Source organism: Mytilus californianus, unplaced genomic scaffold, assembly GCF_021869535.1.
Source record: "Mytilus californianus isolate M0D057914Y unplaced genomic scaffold, xbMytCali1.0.p SCAF_4, whole genome shotgun sequence".
NCBI classification, from domain to species: domain Eukaryota; kingdom Metazoa; phylum Mollusca; class Bivalvia; order Mytilida; family Mytilidae; genus Mytilus; species Mytilus californianus.
The window spans coordinates 40,660,482-40,685,367 of NW_026262690.1; the positions used below are offsets into that span (position 1 = coordinate 40,660,482).

Genomic DNA, 24,886 nt, shown 5'->3' on the forward strand with positions numbered 1-24,886 from the left:
GAAACATCATTACGTAATGTTAAAGCCATATAAAGAATTGGCAAACCATCATTACGAAATAACAAAACCACATCATGTAATGAAACAACTACATTACGTTAAGTCACATACACATGAAGTAATGTTAAAACCACATTGCCTAATGACACAACCACATTAAATAATGGTGAAACCACATCGAGTAATGACAAAACCATATTAAGTAATGACAAAACTATATCAAGTCAATACGAAACCATATCATGTAATATCGGAATATCATTAAGTAATGACTATTCCATATTGAGTTATATCAAAACATCATTACGTAATGTCAAAACCATATTATGTGAAGACAAACTATCATCAATTAATAATAGAACAACATAAAATAATATCAGAGTTCCACATAAGACAGCTGTGGCGTTCCATAGAATTGTAACTTATTTTATCATTACTTTGAAATTTTTGGGAAAAATTTGGAAACCAACAAGCACACAAAAGGAAAGTATTAGTATATATGCAACACGACAGGTGCCAAATGTGGAGCAGACCTGAGATAACCTCCGGTATTTGGTGGAGATCGTGTTGCTTAGTCTTAGTTCTCTATGTTGTGTTTAGTATACTGTTGCTTGTCTTTTGGTCTTTTTCTTTTTTGCCATGGTGTTGTCAGTTTATTTTCGACTTGTGAGTTTGAATGTCCTTTGGTATATATCTTTCACCTATCTTTTTCAAGACAGCATAATTATTTGGACTAGAATATAGCCACCAATTCATCATCTGACATGTTCATATAAATAAGATGCAAGTCCCTTAGTATCCAGGAAATATCATCAAACTAAAGCAATCTGACTCAATGAAGTATGAAATGTTGGTTAGAAAGAACTACTTTTTATGTGAAGCTCCAATAGTCTCCTATATTAATCTATGAACAAAATTGTAATATTTTAGAACAATAATTTCTAAACTTTGGAAATCAATTCTTAGTCCAAGGAGCATGACATTTAAGCTAGATCTTAAGTCTTATCTTGCTTTCATTCCCAATTTATCACGCCACAGGGGATTTAGAGTTTGTCATATGATTTTGTTGCTTGATAGCTGTATAACAACATCTAAATGTCTGATTTTAGTTAACTTGTGTTGTTCAATTGCTGCCTCATTGACTCAACATCTTTTATCCTTTTTTAACACTTCATTAAATGTATATAAAACTTACATCCCTCTTTCTTTAATCATAGCGTACACATCATCTGAACCTACCGCTCCATATGGAATTTCATCATGGGCAACAAAGTCTATCTGTAGGATAGGTACAAAAATTTCCCATTACTTTATCACATAAATTCATTTAGAAAATAACTTTTTGTAAAACTTACAGACCATATTTATAGGTTTTCACAAAGAGTGAGAATTGGATATAATTAATTAACTTGAGTTGATATCAAGTGATATCCAGTTCTCACCAGTTGTTTCGTTGATCTACTCTTTTGCACATACCAGTATGACGTCATATGTCCTCTTCTGTTGTCTAACTTGAACATTAGATATTTTAAAACTTTTTGTACGCTTCAGAATGCAATAAAATTTAACAAATAGAAGATTTTCAGGTAAAAAGTGTGAGTGTTTTGTACATTATTGAAGAAGTCAGTTGCCATGGACGAAATGTACATGGTCTTAATCTTTAAAAGTCATCAATGACCTAACGCATAGCCAATGGAAATGTCGTAATATCTTCTCAAAACGCTGGATAAGCCAATCAAATCAACGCAATTTTCAAGATATTGATAATCCATCTCTTCTACAATCTGAAAGCTTTTTACAAATAGTTTACACAGCTGCCTCCAGATTAGCTTCCTATGTCTTGCATTCTGCAATAAACATTGGAGACGAGGCAAAAACCTTAGTTTACATATCATACCTTGTGCATCTCTAAAAATTCATCAGTTAGAGTCCATGGAGCATCTGTAACTAACTCATCCACATAACGGCAATGTCGTATAGCTTCGTATCTTTCTTTTTCATCCATTACTGTTCTTCCCTTCATCTGTTGCGTCAATTCACCATTACACACTGTAAATGTAGATATAAAAATATAATGTTGAGTCAAGTCACCATTACACACTGTAAATGTAGATATAAAAATTTAACTAATTGTTTTTTTAATTCTTTACCTTTAGCTTTGATTTAGAATTGATTAATATTTATTTAATGTATTTAATACAGATTGTTTTCTTGGTGGAGTTTAATTTCTATAAATTCAAACGATTTTTAATTCATTGGAGGACTCGACTAAAAAAAAAAAAAAAAATGTATGGCCATTAGGTATAACATTTGTTGACAATAGCAGTTGATTTTTTGCTGACATTTCTTGTTGAGGTGTTCTTGTTGCCATTTTGCATTATTGAGGTGTTTTTTTGGCATTTTTCATAATTGTTCTTGTTGACATTTTTCAGTACTGGTGTTCTTGTTGCATTTTTTCATTTATTGAAGTGTTCTTGTTGATATTGTCATTTATTGAACATAAATTCATTATGGAAGTGTTCTTGTTGACTTTTAGATCATCTGGCCAGAAGGGCCATGTGAGCTTTCCTAATAATTGGCGTCCCGTCATCTGTCGTCAAGATTACAAAGATCATCTTCTCTGAAACTGCTCGGCCAAATTTCACCAAATTTGGCAACAATCATCAATGGGGTATCTAGTTTAAAAATTTGTGTCTGAGAACCCTGCCTGTCAACAAACATGGCCGACATGGCTAAAATTAGATAGGGGCAAAATGCAATTTTTGTCTATTATCTTGAAAACAGCTATAGAGAAAATCTGACCATGCAAAAATGTTGAAAATGATGAGATCTACCTATTGACTATTGACATCAAAACTATCAGACTACTTCTTATAAGAGTTATTGCCCTTAACAAATTTTACCATTTTATTTCATTTTTGCCTATTGTCTTGAAAATTATCATAGATAGATACTTTTCGAAGCAAAACTGATCAGCTAGACAAGATCTACAAATAAGACATCATAGTCAAAATCGTCAGATAACTCCTTATAGGAGCTATTGCCCTTTAATGACGATTTTTATAAATCTTTCGTGTTTATGTCTAATATCTGAAAAACTATAATAGATGGATAGAAACTTTAATAAGCTAAAGTTATCAGTAAGACAAGATCTACAAATAAGTCAGGCATTGTCAAAATAGTATGATGACTCCTTATTGGAGTAATTCCCCTTTAAAGACGAATTCTATCAATTTTTTGTGTTTTTTGCCTAAGACCTAGGTGAGTGACACAGATTCTTTAGAGCCTCTAGTTTTTCATTATGGAAGTTTTCTTGTTGACTTCTTTCATTATTGAAGTGTTCTTGTTGGCAACCATTATTGACGTTTCCTGTTGGCCTTATTATTAAAGTGTTCTTTTTAGCAACCATTATTGGAAGTTTCCTGTAGGCAACCATTATTAAAGTGTTCTTGTTGGCAACCATTATTGAAGTATTCTTTTGCCATTTTTCATTATTGAAGAGTTCTCATTTACATTTTTCAATACTGAGGTATTCTTGTTGATATACATGAATGTAATAATAAAATTAAAATTAAATTAATAAAAATGGCAATGTTCATCTTGTCTTCTGAACTCCTTTTTCATTCTTGTTGCAGATTGTTATTGTTATATTGTAAGGTTCTTAGCCATATGAACTGCCTGAGTGGCCTCTACTGCAGGAGGTTGTGTGTTTAATCTGCTCAAGTCAAACTAGACTTTAAAATATATACTTGCTGCTTATGTGCCTTAAATATGACTTTTATGAGTAACAGTAAAAACTGTTCAACTTGGTCTTAGATGAATGATTCTGAGTAGAGTTATATGTCTTCCTCCACACTGTTACCTTCAGAGCTATCATATTAAAAACTGATCAATTAATCATTGTCATCATATGCAGATATGAAATGTTTCTGAATTTACTCTGAGGAGTCCAATTTTTGGAATAAAAGTCAAATTTTGGAGTAAATGTAAAATTGTTAATGTGGATCCTTTATCCAAACCTCTTTTTACATTTTTCAGGAAAGTCCATTAATGTTATAATGTATATTCCTTACTATGCATGGATTTTTTTGTGTTGTTTGGTTGCCTCTCATTGACATAAAATATACCATTTACCTCCTTTGATATATATAGATAAAAATGTTGATTTTGTTTTTTAATCTTATTGTGCTTAACATTGCCTTGATTTTAAATTAGCTTTGAATTCAATGTTTTAAACAAGGGGTCTAATTTTGGCACAAAAAAAGTGAACTGACAGTTTTGGCTTGTGCTGTCTGTATAAGGTTATTCATTGTTTTCTAAGAAAGCATTTCAAATTCATACTTATATTTTGTTGTTGATTACAATGTATTCAGTACTGACATGTTTGTGCTGACCTCATCGATTACAATGTATTCAGTACTGATGTGTTTGTGCTGACCTCATCCAATGAGGTGTTTTTGTTTCATATTATATCATTTCCTTTTCCAGGTTTAATACTGAAAATGTAGTTTGTCTTACCACCAACTATAAGATATGAATTAGGTATCGCTATTTTTGTCTGCATTAGTTGTCTAGCATGACCAGAATGGAACATATCATAGATGCCATCTGCGTAGATTCGTACTCGCCTGGGAGCTACAAAATAATAAAACTTTTTTTTAACTTATAATAAGGTTTTTGATTTTTTCCAAACCTCTCCTCAGTTCTGAAACAGAAAATCAACCATTGGAATTAGATGGTAAGCATACTTTCATTACACTGCACCTGATTATTAACCCCAAAAAAAAAACCTTTATTTTGCAATGTGCTGAAATTTTTATCTATGAAGTTATGGTCATATCAATATGAAACTTAAACACATGTTCTTTATGATGTAAACTTTCTAATACATAAGATTCACTTGTTGAAGAAATTAATTCGAACTGTAACCAAAAAAAATTGTTTGGTCCATTGGTATAGTGAAAGGACAAAACCTCTTGGCTGAGACAGAGTACATTGACACCTAAAAAACTTTGAGTTATCGCTGGTTCAATGCCATAGAAATTAACGTAGAAATCAAATACACATCTAGACGAGAAAAGCTAAAATCGTGAAAATTGAACTTGACCTTCATTTAGTCACAGGAAACATTATATCTAAATTGGAAAAAATTTCGTCAAAGCGTTTTCATGTTAATGAACGGACACTGTTTGGCAGCCGCCCGCCCGCCGTACATCCCCAAATCAATAACCGATTTTTCCTTCGAAAATCCAGTTAAAAATGACAGACATACATGAAAGTTAATAGATCAATAAGTATCAGTCTAAGAAGATATCATAAATACTATGTATGTCAAATTGAGTTTGGCATGAACTAAATATTTCATATGTATAACACCTGGCTCAGAAAGTTTGAAGCCATGGTAGTCAATCTGGATAATCAGTGGATATAACAATTCAAGAAACAGATATATGTTACAATTACTGGTACAGTAGTACAGATTTCTAGAAGAGGTGATCAAAATGACTGCTTATCAAAGGCTGTTCTGGTAATCTCAAATGAAAAAGTTGACTAACCTAAAAAGACTACGTTAAAGGGGCATTAGCTGTCAAATTCATCTTCATCAATTTGACTCAAACTCTCATATTTGATTTATAACATACTAAAACATATATCCAAGTTACAAAAAGTCTAAAATAAACAATTAACAATACATGGACTCGATAATTTCGTATGTATTTTTGTCTATGACGTCATATAATTAACCATCGAGATGACCCCCGAAGATTCATGCCGACGGTCATATAACCTGATATAAACATAAATATAAATATAAACAGATAGCGTCCACTTGCAATTATTTTTTTTTAGGTCTGTTTGATTTCATTTTGTAGGTTAAACAGTATGTTTATCGTCATTTTTACCTGTGTAAGAATGATTTTTTTGTTGATCGAATCAGTCAACCAAATGATAAATCCTTGTTTCACTTTCAATGTTGACATTCTTTTCCTTTTATTAGCTGAATACATGTGTACCCCATCTCCAACTAAGGGGTTAAATTAAAGGTCACATGAATACGGATTCAATGAGGTCGAATTATTCACTCGGAAGTGAATAAATCATCAGCGATGTTTCTTGTCTTATTTTGACAAAATCAAACCAAATTGGCTGCTAAAAGCAAATTAGTATTTCACTATATCACTTTCATTAATGATTGAACAAAAAAAATTCACATATTTTTTTTTTTCATATCTCGTAGCTAATGCCCCTTTAAGAAAATGTGTCAACATGTGTGTCCTGCACAGATTATCAAGTGTTATGTTCACTGAACCATGAAATTAGCATCAAAACCCTACTTTGGCATATATTTTAGAAAGTTAAAATTGTAATGGATATGTGTGCTAAGTTTCATGTTGATGAGACCACAACTTCAATTTAAACTGGTTTAAACCAAAACTTAAACCTGAGAATGTTCTGATTTCAGATTTCACATTTTCATGTTCAGTAAATTGCAAAATCTAGGTCAAACCCCTAATTTGGCAGAAATTTAGAAAGACAGTATCACAATAAAGATTTGTAACAAGTTTCGTGTTGATGAGGCTACAACTTCACATCAAACAACTTTACACCAAAACTTTAAGAATGTGACCAACCAAATTAGACTTGTCACCAAATTTGTACTTTTAAGTGCAACACTACTGGTGCCACATGTGAAGCAGGATCTGCTTACCCTTATGGAGCACCTGAGATCACCCAGTCTTTTGGTGGGGTTTGTGTTGCTCAGTTTTTAAGTTTTCTATGTTGCATTTTGTGGACTGTTGTTGGTCTTCTGATCCTTTTTTGTTGTTTTCCATGGCGTGTTTTTTAAAGACTTATGAGTTTGAATATCCCTTTGCTATCTTCCACCTTTTTTTTTTAACCTCATGCAGGAGAAACAAATGGATGGACAGCTATCCAACATGGGGGAGGCAGAGATTGAAGAAAAATGCCTTCTTTTATTGCAGGAGGGGCAAATGATAAAATGATGTACCAAAACTAGCCAACATTAACTATTTTACAACCACAATTCATGGACTTGATTAATTTCTTTACAAACACTTAATTTAAACCATGATGATTATCATTAGTGACTTCTTTACGCCGCATCAGCACAAAAAGGCTATATCGCAGAGAGAGCGAATTCAAATATTTTAACAAGACAGTTTTTAAAAATCAATTTAAACCATGAGAATACATCATTAATTTGGCTTTGTCAAATGACTGTAGGTAATAAAAAAAGTAAATGATTGTGATAAAAATCAGAATTTTACAAAAATTACCTCTGCCTGCCTTAGCATCATCCAAACTAATTTTGATTGAGTAATCGATCTGATCTCTTTCTTTTTGGGCGGCTTCATCTGTACTCTTAGGGGCTGGCCCACAGACTTGCTACAAAATAGTTGTAAGAAAAACGTTCCAATGAAAGACATTTTTAAACTCAATTTTGATAGTCACCAGACTATAGCATAATACATTGACCGAACCCATATCTTTTTTGTCTCATAACATACTAAAACATTGACCTAGCCTATCTGTTGTCTCAAATAGCCCAAAATATCTAATTATTGAATACATTTTACAGTAATTTATAAGTACAAGGGGCATAACTGTCTTATTTGTCAATAGTATCAAATATTTTTAAGTTCTAATAATCACAAGACTTAAATTTTATTAAAGTGCTTTTTCTGCCATGGACATTGTACTGCACTCTAGGTAATATGAAATACTAATGGGTCAATGTATTAGTATGTTATGTGACAAAAAAGATAAAAATAAGACCAAAGTCCACATTATTGTACTACTACTTGTAATAAGTATATCACAACAAAGGGATCTGACCTAGTTATCTATCCTGCTTCACTGATTTATTTTGTATTATGTAAACAGATTTGTCTAACTTACATGTATAGAGGAAGGAACTTATGGATTTCTGAAAATTATTTTACATTTTGTTGAAGTTAAACCTTTTGTTGATGTAGCTGATAAATACTTAGTCTACTCTAAACAAAATTATACAAACATTTATCAAACGTATTTTAGTGACTCGAGTTCAGATATTGTTTCAGAAAAAGGGTGAAGGTTTGGTACCATTAAAACGTTTAAACCCGCTGCATTTGTTTGCACCTGTCCTAAGTCAGGAATCTGATGTTAGTAGTTGTCGTTTGTTGATGTGGTTCATAAGTGTTTCTCGTTTTTTATATAGATTAGACCGTTGGTTTTCCCGTTTGAATGGTTTTACACTAGTAATTTTTTGGGGCCCTTTATAGCTTACTGTTCGGTGTGAGCCAAGGCTCCGTGTTGAAGACCGTACTGTGACCTATAATGGTTTACTTTTATAAATTTTGACTTGGATGGAGAGTTGTCTCATACCACATCTTCTTATATCTATGTAAAAGAAAGATGAAAGTCTAAATACAAATGGTTTTGTAATGCTTCATTTTTTAGGACAAATCATGGCCCTCATCATACATCCTCTTTCACCATGCAAACAAAATGTTTTTGAGGAACATGTTTAAAAATAATTGATAAAGGGCAACAACTATTGGAAAGCAACTTTTTGGGAGACCTAATCATCATCTGCATTTGTCAGGTAGTACTCTTCTTTTTCTTATTCATGTTAAGCTGCCTCAATCAAAAGTCTAATTATTCTACCACTGTGTTGCACATGAAGTCCAAAACAATAATTGAAATATATACAGTTCTGATATAGTTAACATCCTATATGGTGCTTTTTAAAAACAGTGATTTTTGTCTATTTTGTAAGATGAGTTTTGAAGCATTCAAGACTCGGGTTGTGATAGTGGAAAGTGGTAATGACGTTCAATGGATTTTGGATAGAATGACATTTTCTTTATGTCAGTCCTACATAAGGACTGGTTAAAGTTTTGACTAAACTATATGCACACCAAACAAACCCAGATAAATATATAGATATTGATTATAACGTTTTAAGAATGACTTAAACAACAATGACTGATATGCAAAAAAAAACCTTATTTATCAATACTTTTGACAAAAATTCAAATATAAAACACCAAAAACAAAAAATCACAAAAAAAGTTAAAAAAAGTAAAAAAAAAAAAAGTTTCTAACTAACCTGGTTATTATTCATTTCAGACACTGGTTTGGATGGCATATTAAAACTGAAAACACTATCCTCCATAGATAACTCCATTATCAATTGTATTTACAGAAATGATCATGGTTCATCCATTGTGAATCATACTCACCCTAATCAGATAACTTACTTTTTGCCACCCAAGGGTACAATTGGTCAAGTACATGTATGATAATTGATGATCACTTTCCTAACATGTGAATCAGCTAACTTACAATATTATTGACTAAAATATGGAAACATATGGTAAGGAGAAATACCTATAAAAATTACATATACTAATTCAATATTTATCTTACACGTGGAAGGATTCAGTTCTTTGTTCATGTATGTTAAAAAGTTAAAGATCAGGAATTCAACCGACACTTTTGACAGTTATTCCAGATGCATGCAGCAAATACAATTAAAGTCTGTTGAGCTGTTTTGGGGATAGTTATTTAATGAAGCTGAATTTATATACTTTAAAAGTCTTTTAACTTTTAGTGTTCAATAGTAAATACAATAGATTAACTTATGTAAGTTAAAGGTCCCATCAGATGTCAATGTTGAATCCTTCTGGCTGAAGAATAATTTTTAAGTCTACAAGGTCCTTTGAAAATCAATGAAATTCAACTTTTTCATCTTAAAATAAGTAATGCTAAGCTATTTTTTTCCATAACAACTTTGCTTTCATTAAATGTATTACTAAGCTGATACTCATATTGTAAAATAGAATTTTCAATTTTTGGTTATCGAAAAGAGATGTATGTTATTGTCTACAATTTATATGTTACTGCATGGCAGTCCTGTTCTAGTTGACAGTCAGCCAAAATGCCCCATTCTGTTGTACATAGATATCAGGCACTGACAGTATCATCAAACAACAATGTGTGGCTTTGATAGGGAGACTTTCAGTTTTTTCTGATTTTCATAAAAAAATCTGGATGTAAATTGGTAGAAAAGAGGAGAAATAGTTCATCCACATTAATAGAGGTAATACATGTTTTTTTATAGAAAAAAATAACAGCTCACTAAAGAGCATTGATTTAAAAAGAATAAATAATGAATAAAAAATATGTGTGACCTGACTCAAAGTTCATGGAGTCAATCTTTTCTCACCTAAGTGAATTCACTGTCCTGTTCAATATATAAATAAATTGATCTGCTTGGAAATTGAATAGAATTTTTTATACATTAATAGGCCAAATACATTTTCTTTGGCAGATTAGATTAGACTAAAGGTAAAATCTGGGACAAGGTATATGAATTGGACTATTGCCTGCTTTTCAAACCATCAATCAGCACAGTCCAAATATTTAGAAAAATTCTTTTAAAAAATAATATATTTCAAATATATACAAGTCTCATGTCTTTCGAATATATTTTAAGTAATGTAATGGTATGGACAAAGTTGTTTGCACTGCATGTAAACAGGGGATGAAAAAAATCTCCAGCTTTTAAAATCAGTTTTTCAGAATGAAATTCCTGTAATCTACAAGAAGAACATCCATTGCTAGCCATGCATGCACTGGCTTATCTAGACACATTCATTTTACCACCATTTTCAATCCAAAAAAGAAAAATGAATAAAAATACACTAATATTTTAGAATAATTGCTTAATTTGTGCTAGCTAGACTTCAGTGAAACCTAACAGACATGGTCCTAAAAAAAACTTCTTTCTGTTCTATAATCTTGCCTTATTTCAGCAAATTTCTTAGAGATGAATTTCGAATAATAAAGTTTTCACAAGGAAAAATAAATATTTAGTGGGTATCATTTAAATGTTACTTTTCCCCACTTTGAATAATTGAAGCTAATTACTTGAAAATACAGTTGAACATTCTGGATATAGTTTGAATGATTAATTGGACTTCATTGTGTTGGTAAATATTCCAAGGCAAATTTCTCATGCAAAGTTGGAAAAAAAAAGTAAAATCACAAAAATACTGAACTCTGAGGAAAATTCAAAAAAGGAAAGTCCCAATTAAATGGCAAAATCAAAAAAAAACCCACATCAAACGAATGGATAACAACTGTCATATTCCTGACTTGGTACAGGCATTTTCTTCTGTAGAAAATGGTAGATTGAACCTGGTTTTATAGCTAGCTAAACCTCTCACTTGTATGACAGTCACATCAAATTCCATTATATTGACAACGATGCGTGAACAAAACAAAGAGACACAATAGGTAAAAATGTCAAAAATAGGGGTACAGCAGTCAACATTGTGTTATCATCTTAATCATGAACTAGTTCAACAAATCTGTTAAATTTAAAACAGGACACACTAGCTACATCTGTATAGGCTACCATTAGAAAGTATAGACAGTTAAGGTCAGTCAACAAAGCCATTTGGCTATGATAAATATCTTATTTAAAATGTAGATGATCATATCTGATGCCAGGAGTGTGACACTGTCAAAGCATAACTGACACAACTCTTTGTTATGCAAGTATATTATACATAATGCCACCTTATTGTCCAGGCTAGATTTGGTAATAACTGTGCAAACTATATACATCTTAGAATAAACTGTTAACACAGAGATATATCTCGCCTTTTTGTAATTTTGATAATGCAAATCTTGAAATAAAAATAGCAATACTTTAACATGTAAGTTATGCAAATATTCAAAGTCAATGAACCATGACTGAAGGTACATGGCTAAACAATCTCCATGGAAATGAAATGTGCCAATGCTAATACAACTGCATACCAAATACCATTGACTTATCATAAGGTGTTCCCTTTAAACAAACCTAAACATAAACATTAACTTGTAAACTATATAAAAGTTTCAAAGTCAATGAACCATGATGAGGGGGTGGGGCTATATAATCTCAATGGAAACAAGACTTGCAAATGCCAATAAATTTGCATACCAAATATCATTGACTTAACATTAGCAGTTCATCTTAAACTGATCTAATCACAAACTAATTTGTGTAAACTAAGCAAAAGTTTCAAAGTCAATAGACCATGACTGAGGGGACTGGACCAAATATTCTCCATGGAAATGAGATGTGGTAATGCTTATACAACTGCATACCAATTAACATTGGCCTACCTCTAATGGTTCCCCTTGAACTGACCTAATCACAAACTAATACATGTAAACTAAGCAAAAGTTTCAAAGTCAATTGATTATGACTGAGGGGGCTAAGCCAAATAATCTCCATGGAAATGAGATATGCCAATGCTTATACAACTGCATACCAAATATCATTGACCTACCACTAGTAGTTCCCCATAAACTGACCTAATCACAAACTAATACATGAAAACTAAGCAAAAGTTTCAAAGTCAATAGACCATGACTGAGGGGGTGGGGCCAAATAATCACTTAGTGAAATGAGATATGCCAATGCTTATACAACTGCATACCAAATATCATTGACAACATTAGCAGTTCATCTTAAACTGATCTAATCACAAACTAATTTGTGTAAACTAAGCAAAAGTTTCAAAGTCAATAGACCATGACTGAGGGGACTGGACCAAATATTCTCCATGGAAATGAGATGTGGTAATGCTTATACAACTGCATACCAATTAACATTGGCCTACCGCTAATGGTTCCCCTTGAACTGACCTAATCACAAACTAATACATGTAAACTAAGCAAAAGTTTCAAAGTCAATAGATCATGACTGAGGGGGCTAAGCCAAATAATCTCCATGGAAATGAGATATGCCAATGCTTATACAACTGCATACCAAATATCATTGACCTACCACTAGTAGTTCCCCATAAACTGACTTAATCACAAACTAATACATGAAAACTAAGCAAAAGTTTCAAAGTCAATAGACCATGACTGAGGGGGTGGGGCCAAATAATCACATAGTGAAATGAGATATGCCAATGCTTATACAACTGCATACCAAATATCATTAACCTACCACTAGTGGTTCCCCATAAACTGACCTAATCACAAACTAATACATGTAAACTAAGCAAAGTTTCAAAGTCAATAGACCATAACTGAGGGGGCGGGGCCAAATAATCTCCATGGTAATGAGATGTGCCAATGATAATACAACTGCATACCAAATAACATTGACCTACCACTAGTGGTTCACCATAAACTAGACCTAATCACAAACTAATACATTGTTGACGCCACTGCCGTCGCCGCCGACGCCGGAAACAGCATACCTATGTCTTGCTTTTTGACTCCATCAAGGCAAGACAAAAATGGATGGCGAGAAATAATGGAATTAAGTAAGGGATTGGCAATAATTGGCATCACAAAGACAAAGAGGCAGATTTCAGGAACATTTTCTTTACATCAACAAACTTAGAAGCTCCTAGTATTGCTCACCTGGATCAATGTGCATCTTCAACAAAGGCCACTCTCCAACATTATAAGTTGGAATATAATTCATGACAAAAACAATTTGTTTAATCTTGTGTTCATCATTCTTATAATTACAGTTTCTCTCCAAAAACTTTGTTTTTTTTATCAAAATACAAAAAAAACAGTAAAAATATAATTTACAGGATTTTGACTATGTTGACTTACCAGCAAATATTATCTTTCTTTATTTACTGAAGTTTTCACTAAAAATTCATAAATGGATAAAAATCATCATCAAGGGCAATAACTCCTATAGGGATTTGACATACAATTTCAGACATGTTGACAAAATGACAATATTTGAAACATGTAAACTAAGGAAATCATTCAAAGTGAATAGACCATAACTGAAGGTTCAGGCCCAAAAAATCTCATGGGAAATGAGATATGACAATACCAAAACACCTGCATACCAAATATTATTGATTTATCATAAGTGATTTACCATAAACTAACATGTAAACTATGCAAAAAGTCAATGAACCATGACTGAGGGGACGTACCAAATAATCTCTAAGAAAAGAAAATATGCCAATGCTTATACAACTTCATACCAAATATCATTGACTTTCCCTGTTGCTTTAGTCTGGCCTTTGTGCCTTCGTTGAGGCGAGATAAAAAATGGTAAAAATTGTCATTTTGTGGGAATAAGGAGCCTTCTGACAATTTTTGTCAAAATAGACAGTATCTAGATCTTGACATTCTTGACACATTTTTCTTGTCAAATTTTCTCTACCTATAACGATTTAAGAAATATAAAATATTTGCATTTAACCCATATGTTCTATTTTTACATAAATGTTATTACATTAATGTACGAAGATGAGAGACGACAAACAATGGAAGTGATTAAAAAAGCCAACACAGGTCCAAAGGAGCTTAAAATACATGCAATTCTCAAAATAATTGTTTGGCAGTACATAAACAGATGAACACATAACATGTTTTGTGAGGGAATGTTTCTGAGTATTAAGGTTAGTGCCCTATATTATACTCAACATGTATGAGTTGAAAAAAATGTCTGGGTTTTGTGTAATACCCATTTACAAATTTCACAAGGACTCTTTAGAGATTTTTGTTTAAAATATGGTTGCTTCTATTAAACCATTATAAAATAGTTTTGACTCTATGTGACTTGTTGTCCTCACTGCACAGAGTGCTTAAATGCAAGTTAAGCTATTTAACTTCATACCACATTATTTGCAACTGTCATTACGTTGGTGAACACACTCTAGAATTCCTGATGGTTTAAATGAAAAAGATGAAGGTACAGGAAAAATAAAGATTAAGTTTATGTTATGACATCGTCCTTCTTAATTTGTATTAAAACGACCAATTGTCGTTGAAAACTAACCTTACGACAAAAATAGATTTCAAAAATCAAATGAAAAATCTGCAGTAACTAACTTTTATGCAACACCTTGTTTGTCTAGCAACATATTGTTGCATTTATTTTTTTATTACATTGTAATTTTTTTTTAATTTTTACATGTTTAATAGTGTGTTAAAATTACATCATCAGGAAATTATAGGTTTCATAACAAATGAGAATTGGATATTGCTTGATATCAACTCGAGTTATTTAATTTCAATATAATAATAAACGAGTTTATCATTACTAATTTAAATTAAATAACGAGAGTTAATATCAAGCAATCTCTAATTCTCACAAGTTGTCAAACCTATTTCTCTTATGGTCAACGATTAAGATTTTCAAAACCCTACACACGGATGTGCTAAATTTGACTTGTTTTAAAAGTGTTATGAAAAGTTTTGCATTATCAAATTCATCTTACAAAATGTCCTTTTATTGTAGCGATAAATTAACAAAACTTCACATTATTTGTTTTGAAAGTTAAAATGTGTGTCAATGACTGAATTTTGGTATTTAAGTCTAATAAAGGGAGGAAAGGATAGTTTCTGCCTTAAACCTATCAAAGATGGAACATTAAAAAATAAACCCCTAATTGGCAACAACATACGATAACTATAAAACGAATTAAATGTTTAAGTAAATTATAGTTTGCATTAGGTCATTATTTTATGCCTTAAAGCATATTTCATTGAAACTTGGTATAGTCCGGGGTGATTCTTCAATAGAATGAACTATAGTTCTGAAAGAAAATAACTAGTTCCATATAGGTATATAAATACATAGTAATCACCTTTGAGTTTTTTTTTTATGTAAATGGGCTTATATGTTCACCTACTTTAAAGAGAAATATCCGTAAATGAACACATTTGCACAGAGTTCCACTTTTATAAATAGACTATACAAAACAGTTGTTCTATATATGTCTCTGACAGGGTCTGCCTAGACAGCCCCAACCCCCTGCCTATTAGCTTCCACTTCCATATTTGCCTGGCTGCGGCACTGTATTTAGATTTAAATACCATGGAAGAGTGTGTTGCCCACCCTCTCCAAAAAAATTTAATCAGAAATGTCCATGTTTTGGTAAGGGAAACTCAAAAATCACAGAAAAAAAAAAAACCAAACATGCACACTACTTCATGCCGTAGAAAGACAATGTGCAAGTTTGATTGAATTGGTTGTTTACAAGGAGCTTGCATTAACTTAAAGTGTGACATGAACTATGACTACAATGCAAGAAGATATAAGTAATACTCATATGTTACAACAGCTTTGCTGCCAGGGGACAGAGCAGTACAATGAGTCTCCCATCTTGTAATCATCTCAAAAGTAGACTACAGAAAGTCCAATAAGTCCTTTAAAAAAATTAAATTATAATATAAAAATGGTAGAATAGGTAAAAAATATATGGAGAATGTTCCCATGGGACACAAGTGATGCCCACGCTTGCATATAACGTTATACAGGGACATAACTCAAGAACGGTAAATGTAACGCCACCCAAATTCGAACTTGATCTGAGTTTTGTGGTAATAAGCATTGTGTATAAGTTTCATAACATTTAAAAACTACATTTTGGGACATACAGACGTGCAGAGGGACAAGGGTAACACGTAATGTCCCCTCTGCTGGGGTAGGGTTAAAATAAACAGCTGCGCCATGAGCGCATGATACGCCCGTCGTCTTGTGTGTGAATTTTTATGCAATAAGCATCAATAGTTTCTGACATACGGCGTGACATGCGAAAACCCCCTTTTTTTTACAAAAAACTCAATATCTCTAAAACAAAATTTTGAATCAAAACCAAAAATTATACAGATCTTTAGATTAATATAACTAAGAAGTGTGTAAAATTTTAAGCAATAATCATAAATCGTTTTTGAGATACAGCGCGACATGTGAAAAACCCCTCCCCCTTTTTTAACAAAATACTCAATAACTCAAAAATAAAATTTTGAATCATCACCAAAAAGTATACAGATCTTAAGGTTAATATAACTAAGAAGTGTGTAAAGTTTTAAGCAATAATCATAAATTGTTTTTGAGATACGGCGCGACATGTGAAAAAAAACACACACCTGTTTTAGTTACTAAGTCCCGTAACTCAAAAAGTTTTAATCTTATTTTCACCAAAAAGTATACAGATCGTTTGACCATCATAAGAAACAACTATGTAAAGTTTCATGAAATTTGGATAAGTCATTCTCAAGTTACGGTGCGACATGTTTACGCGGGACAGACAGAAAAACAGACGGACAGACAGACGGACGGTCGCCAGACATTTGTATACCATAATACGTCCCGTCAAAAATTTGATGGGCGTATAAAAATGGTCAAGAACAATCTTACTTAGTATTTCAAGCCTTTCAGGCAAACTGTTGTCAACATGTTACAATAGGCCAAGACAGTAAAAGCCCCACAAACCAAGCAAAATTTTTCCAAAGAAAATGGATGAAAAAATGATCAACTGAAAATTATTACAAATAATTCAACCAAGTATAAAAACTTTCAGACATGCATTATTACCGTCTCAAAAATTACATTATACCTTTCACAGGGTGTCATTTCATTAAAAGCATCCAAAAAATGAAAAGCCCCTTAGACCTTTTAAAAATGGATCAAGTCTTAACTGGCCAGTTTGCACAGATTGTTCCTTAAACAATGAAGAATGGTCTATAGTGATTATTTAAAGGAAAAATAGAAACATGAAATGTAAATGAAAATTCTCAAATCTTGAAAACTGTTGAAACATTCCTCAGACAATAATAGCAAGAGCACAATTTCAATATATAATTTACAATCTCTGTGAAGTTTTTCCAGGATCTGTATTGAAATCTGTAGGAGTTGATTATACAAAATAGGTACATTCATTTGTAAATTTTGCAGGAAAATTACTTAGTTCCCACGTCTAGAATAATGTAAAAAAAATACCCACTTTCCCCTGCAAATCCACCTGATATTTCCATACTGTAAGTGTAATTTGTGCAACCTGGCCAAAAACTGTCAACTCAGAATGGTGATATAGCATGGTCAACTACATAAACATGTTATAACAAATATTCTTCCTAAGTATGACATATATGGTCTCAGGAGAGTAAATGTCATTATTCTAAAAGTGGAAAAACTTTAAATAAGCAAAATAATCAAAAATGAAATAAAAATTGTTTGAATGTAAATTAAAAAAAAAGAAAACCATATACTTACTGGGAAAGATGATGACATAGATAAATCTGTTAAAAGCATATAATATATATGTGATTATCTTGCTGAAAGCCTTGTTAAATTTTCTATTTTGAGCAATGCCATAGTATTCTGACAATACAGACCAGAATCCAAGGGTAAACAGCTGATACTTAAAATTGATTTGTCATGTTGTTAAAAAATATTTCAATCTTGATCTCATCTCTCATGTTCATGTCTTATTTGACTGCTATCTGTCATTGTTGCTACATTTGCAATCAAGTGGTCTCTAGTGGTCTCTATTATAATGTTTACTTTCAGTAATATTAGTAAGGTAATTTATTACCCCTTTCTAAATAGTCTTACTTATATATTTTTTCTTAAATGAACAGGTATATGTATACATTATATGATCTCATATACATTTAAATCACTTTGCACTAAGTGCAACAACATTAAACACATACATACAGTAGGTTCAGCTTTAATCTTATATAATATTACCTTTTTCAATTTTTTATCTACATGGTATAAGAAACATGCTGTGATTAAGCAAATAATTAACAAGCAATTTGGCAATAATTGATACCAGTATAAATGGGAACTGATGCCAGGGGAAAGGGGCAAAATAAATCAGATATCAGTTTACTTACAAAAAGGAACGTTAATGTGACAACCAACATCACAATCTAAACTTGTTGAAAACCATGAAGGGCCTTTTTCAATTCTCTATCTTTCAAAATGTCCTATATCAATTCCCTTTATGCACTTCAAGTGTCCTTTTTAACCATGCAGTTATGTCCTGATGAGTTCTTTTTTGAATTAGCCCTTTTCAAAAGCTTGTCAAAACATTGAAACTGATAATTTTTTAATTTTTTATAGATTTTGTCTGCTAATCAAATGTTAGCTTACTGACACAGACATAATTCATCATACGATTATTTACAAAGAGAACCATATATTTAAATATTTCGCCTGTTTAACATCTATGTTCTATATTTTTGTAACAAGAATCAAGTTGGTTTATCAGCAGGAACACAATTAGCAAATCTGAAACTAAACAACTTAAGGATACTTGTGACGAAGTTTTGTCTCAATGCATTGACTGAGTTTCGGAGAAAGAGAGATCCATGGAGACAGAGGACAGACAACTGACCCTAATAAAAGGCAAAAGCTGACATTGGCAATTTGTGCCAGGTGAACTTAAAAGAAAATTGTAATCTATTTAAAGTATATGATAGGGTATACAGTTCAAACAATGTTTTAATTCAAATCATTTCCTGATTTGCTGTCTTAATTTTTCTTGTTAAAGATGATTAATAAATGCTCATTTGCTTTTTTCAGATTTTGACAGAACTACCTATTGTATGTTTTTGTCAGCGCAGCGGCGGCGGCGTCCAAAAATATTCACTCTGTGGTTAAAGTTTTTGAAATTTTAATAACTTTCTTAACCTATCCTGGATTTCTACCAAACTTGGACAGCAGCTTGTTTATGATCATAAGATAGTATCCAAAAGTAAATTTTGTAAAAATAAAATTCCATTTTTTCCGTATTTTACTTATAAATGGACTTAGTTTTTCTGCCGGGAAATATTACATTCACTCTGTGGTTAAAGTTTTTAAAATTTTAATAACTTTCTTAAACTATCCTGGGTTTGTACCAAACTTGGACAGAAGCTTGTTTATGATCATAAGATAGTATCTAGAAGTAAATTTTGTAAAAAAAATAAATCCATTTTTTCCTTATTTTACTTTTAAATGGACTTAGATTTTCTACCAGGAAACAACACATTCACTCTGTGGTTAAAGTTTTTAAAATTTTCATAACTTTCTTATACTAATTTGGATTTGTACCAAACTTGGACAGAAGCTTGTTTATGATCAAATGCTAGTATCTAGAAGGAAATTTTGTAAAAAAATAAATCCATTTTTTCTGTATTTTACTTTTAAATGGACTTAGATTTTCTGCCAGGAAACAACATATTCACTCTGTGGTTAAAGTTTTTAAAATTTTAATAACTTTCTTATACTATTTTGGATTTGTACCAAACTTGGACAGAAGCTTGTTTATGATCAAATGCTAGTATCTAGAAGGAAATTTTGTTTTCTTCAGTTAACATTACATTCAGTCTGCAGTTTAAGTTTTTAAACATTTATTAGATTCATAAACTATCCTGGATTTTTACCAAACTTGGACAGAAGCTTCTTACAATCAAAAGATAGTATCAAGAGGAATATTTTTATTGATTTACTTCCTCATTTTTGTTGAGCCTGCGATTAACAGAAATAGTAGGCGAGACTCTGGGTTCCTCGGAACCCTTACGAATTTTTTCTGCTAATTTCACCATTTATAAAACCCCAATGTAACTGATTCAAAACATAAAACTCTTATTTCTAGAAGTAAGTATAGGAATAATTACATATCTACACAAATTATTAAAACAACATATTTTAATTACAAATTGTTAAATAAGCTAAATGTACATCTACAAAATGTTAATCCAATATACCTACAGTTCTAACAAAGTCTTTAGATGCTTTAGGACTGGTGGTTGGTGAAGGACAGTCAGACTTTATCTCTCCCATTTTATTTCTTTTCCTTGCACTGGACATATTGTAAGCTAATAATAGAGAAAAAAAATACAATAAAATCTTTACACAATATTTCATCACTAACATAACTAGAAATCACAATAAGTCTGTCTATACATGGTATATATGTTTGTATAGTTCACCTGAGTCCGAAGGCTCAAACTATCTAGTTACTGGAAAGTTTTTCTTTGGTTTAATCTGGATATATATCCAATAGATTATGTTATCAACCACATTAAAAATGCAAACAAAATTAACTTCTTAAAGATCTCAACAATCTTTGCACACCCCAAAACATTTTGCTAGTGATCACAACTCACATTAGGCATTGATTCCAGATCAAGTGTTCAACTGATCATAAGTCAAATTTTTTAAATAATGGTCACGAAATCATAACATTGTTTGATGAACCATAAAAATGAGGTCATTATCAGATTATTGTAATAGCTTGATAACATAGTATAAATAACACCTCCACGCAATGAAGATATAAAATGTGTGTCTCTTATCATTGAGGAAATATGTCTCGGTATATTTGTCTTTGTTTATTTTTGTATTTGTATTTTGTAAATGTCAGCTGGTATCATTCCTGTATTGGAATTTACAATAAAATTATTTGATTTGTCATGATCCTATCAGACAGACATGTACACCCAACAATAGTTTTTTACAGACCAAAATATAGTTGACATATTACTAATAGTAGTTGCATTATCCATTTTATAGACCAAATTTAGTCAACCTATTAGGGAACAACCATTTAACTAAAAGGGGGTTATGTTTTTTTTGAGAAAAAATATATTCTGATTTCAAAAAGAAGAAAAATTAATAATTTATCGCACAGCACTGACAAAAATAATTGGGGAATGTGTCCAGTGGACACAGATGATGCCCCCGCTTGCATATAATGTTATATAGGAACATAACTCTCAAGAACAGTAAAAGTGAAGCTACCCAATTCGTACTTGATCTGACTTTTGTGGTAATAAGCATTGTGTATAATTTTCATAACATTTGGATGAGGCAAACTTAAGTTAGAGAACGGAAACGAAAAAATCAGCAATTTTTTCATTTGTAAAGGGGCATAACTCTAGATTGGTAAAAGCAACGCCACCAAAATTCAAACCTGATCTATGTTTTGTGGTAATAAGCATTGTGTATAAGTACAAAAACTGTTACCGATACAGAGCCAAGTGTAGTAAGGGCAAGGCAGCCAAGTCAGTTTGTACTTCTTACATGGCCCAGTGTTCCAAGACCAGTGCTTTAGTTATTAAATAACAATGTCAATGTAATAAAGACAGTGCTTCAGCTAATATACTTTGACAGTGTTTGAAAATATGGGCATGTTCCGTTTTCTAGCAAAATGCTTACCAAGAGTGCACACACTGAAATGTCTCACCTGTTTTAATGACCATTGATTTTATTTTGGAAGTCTTAAAGATAAAGGTTTTACTACAAGTATCACATAAACCTAATATTTTTTAAGATCCATGACAATGAGGTCAAGGTCAGACAAATTCTGTCAGACAGACATGTTCACCTTACAATTAACACACCAAATATAGTTGACCTACTGCATAAAGTATTTGAAAAACAGACCAAAACACAAAAACTTAACACTGACCAATGAAACATGAAAATGAGGTCAAGGTCAGATTATACCTGCCAAACAGACATGTACACCTTTCAATCATCCATAATCCGTACACCAAATATAGTTGACCTACTGCTTAAAGTATTTGAAAAACAGACCAAAACACTACACCTTTCAATCATCCATAATCCGTACACCAAATATAGTTGACCTACTGCTTAAAGTATTTGAAAAACAGACCAAAACACAAAAACAGTCAATGAACCATGAAAATGAGGACTAGTTCAGATGATACCTGCCAAACAGACATGTACACCTTACAATCATATAGCTGACCTTTTGCCTAAAGTACTTGAAAAACAAACTAAAACTAAAAATCTTAACATTGACCAATGAACCATGAAAATGAGGTCAAGGTCAGGTGAACCTGCTAGACTGACATGTACCCCTACAATCTTTCCATACACCACATATTATTGACCTACTGCTTATAGTATCTGTGAAACGGACCTAATCATGTAACATTAACCTTGAACACTGATCCTTAAAATGAGGTCAAGGTCAGGTTAACTCTTATCTGACGAATGTGCAGACATTGCAAGGAACCCATACACCCAACATAGTTATCATATTACTCATAATAAGAGAGAAATGCACATAACAAATATACTATAATTTTTTTTTCAAGCAGTTGATGAACCATGAATATGAAGTCAAGGACAATGGACATATGACAGATGGAAACTTCTTAACAAAAGGTATCTGTAAACAAGGTATGAAGCATCCAGGTTTTCTACCTTCTGAAATATAAAGCCTTATTCGAATAGTTTACATTGCCACAGCCTAAAAGTAATCACTCTGTCTTGCATATTGTGACTTTCGTCGCAGGTGAGACAAAAACCATGCATTACTATTGTTATTGTTTGATCATTTTTCATCTATTTATCATTTTATAATAGCATAGCGTATTTCTGTCTTATATATCTAGGCCATTGAATAAAAATAAAAAAGATATAGGCATGAATAAAATACAATGATTTAATTTTCTCTTTGTACTCAAAGGAAAGGTTATATGATTATATCTTAGTGCTTTTTTCACGAGCAGTCAACAATCAACAATGAAAAACAAAATCAGAAACAGAAACTTCTCAATTATTCTTTCAACTGATCATGCTGATATCATTCAAACAGACATGCTACAAGGGTACTGTAAACACATTAATATATTACATTCAGAAGGAAGATTGCAGAAAAAAACACAAAAAAGACCATTTTTACATCAGACAGTATAAATTTACAACAAAAACAATGTGGACAAAAAGCCTCCTGATCTGTCTCAGGACTAAACTCCTCATCAAAATTTCCCTTAATTGATATTATGACCCAAAAAAATACCTGTTCTTTTACGACCGACCCATGTTTAATCTGTGTTCCAGATTAAAGTCAACCCAAAATTAAAGGTCCATGTCTACTAGTTAATGTTATCAATCAGAAATCCAATCATATCATTTAATCATCACCTGTACTAAAATTTTATCAACAATTTATCAATGAAACAATACTAGCCACTCTGTTGATTAAAGGTTAGTATTTGTCAATGGCTGAAGAATGCAATCTCAGGTCACTTAATCTAACTGTTGTAATTGCAGTTTGATTTAAGTAATCAACAAACAATTATGATCAACTACTGGTTATTACATTTTCAATCTCTTAATTCCTATTGACTCCTGGAAAATGACCATCAATAAATCCAGAATTGTATTTTACTTCCATGCTTAAAAGCAAAAAATGGCAGTGCCCATTATAAATAAATAAACTTCTCACAAAACACAAGATTCACGTCTTTCCCTAAAACAACAAATTTTGAGTTCCAGAATTTTGATAAATCAGTTTTCTGACCTCATTATTGAACCTAATACTCTAATGATGTATTCAAACAATCACTTTTGGTCTGTGACGTCAAATATTTTCTAATTCAAAAATTGGGAGCAGCAATTTTGAAGAACAAGACATTTATTTGGTGTTGTCCATGGCCCAATATATTCTTCTATAAAATTCGATAAATTCAAATATAAAACTTCATATTATTTTAAAAATGTTGATAATTATAGGTTTCATAACTAGAGAGAATTGGATATCGTTTGATATCAACTTGAGTTATTTAATTTCAATATAATAATAAACGAGCCTGTTAAAATTAAATAACAAGAGTTGATATCAAGCAATATCCAATTCTCACAAGTTGTTAAACCTATTTCTCTTATGGTCAACACACACATTGTGTAAAATCAAAAAGTCTGTGAATTGTTCATCTAGTCTTTTTCACATACCAGTATGATGTCATATGCCCTGTTCCGGCTTCAAACTTAAACATCAGACATTTTAAAACTTTTTGTACGCTTCAGAATGTAATTAAATTTGACAAAAAAAGACTGTTTTGTTTTGTATATTATTGAAGAAGGACAAAATGTACATCAATATCATCGTCTTAACCTTTGAAAGTCAACAATGACCTAACGAATAGCTAATGAAAATGTTATATTAAATATCATCTCATGATGCGCTGGATAAGCCAACCAAATTAACACAGTTTTCGTATCACTCTCCGTGCAGCGTGATAAGAGAATTTATCTCTTCTTGCAAGAAATAGATAACAGACCACAACCATG

The 24,886-nt window shown here is 31.8% G+C and overlaps 1 protein-coding gene across 3 annotated transcripts in view; it reads right to left on the minus strand.

The window, feature by feature from the left end:
* LOC127738050 (choline-phosphate cytidylyltransferase B-like) overlaps nucleotides 1-24,886 on the minus strand; it is a 39,077-nt gene that overhangs the window by 10,844 nt on the left and 3,347 nt on the right. For 2 of the 3 annotated variants that reach the window (XM_052249130.1, XM_052249131.1), the window contains exons 2-6: nucleotides 20,546-20,652; nucleotides 7,299-7,407; nucleotides 4,519-4,635; nucleotides 1,898-2,049; nucleotides 1,196-1,278 (exon numbers count right to left, since the gene is read on the minus strand). In XM_052249130.1, the coding sequence (XP_052105090.1) occupies nucleotides 1,196-1,278; nucleotides 1,898-2,049; nucleotides 4,519-4,635; nucleotides 7,299-7,407; nucleotides 20,546-20,652 (568 nt within the window). Of the gene's footprint in view, nucleotides 1-1,195; nucleotides 1,279-1,897; nucleotides 2,050-4,518; nucleotides 4,636-7,298; nucleotides 7,408-9,266; nucleotides 9,362-20,545; nucleotides 20,653-24,886 lie in introns of those variants that run through there. The other variant, XM_052249132.1, reaches the window with a different exon arrangement.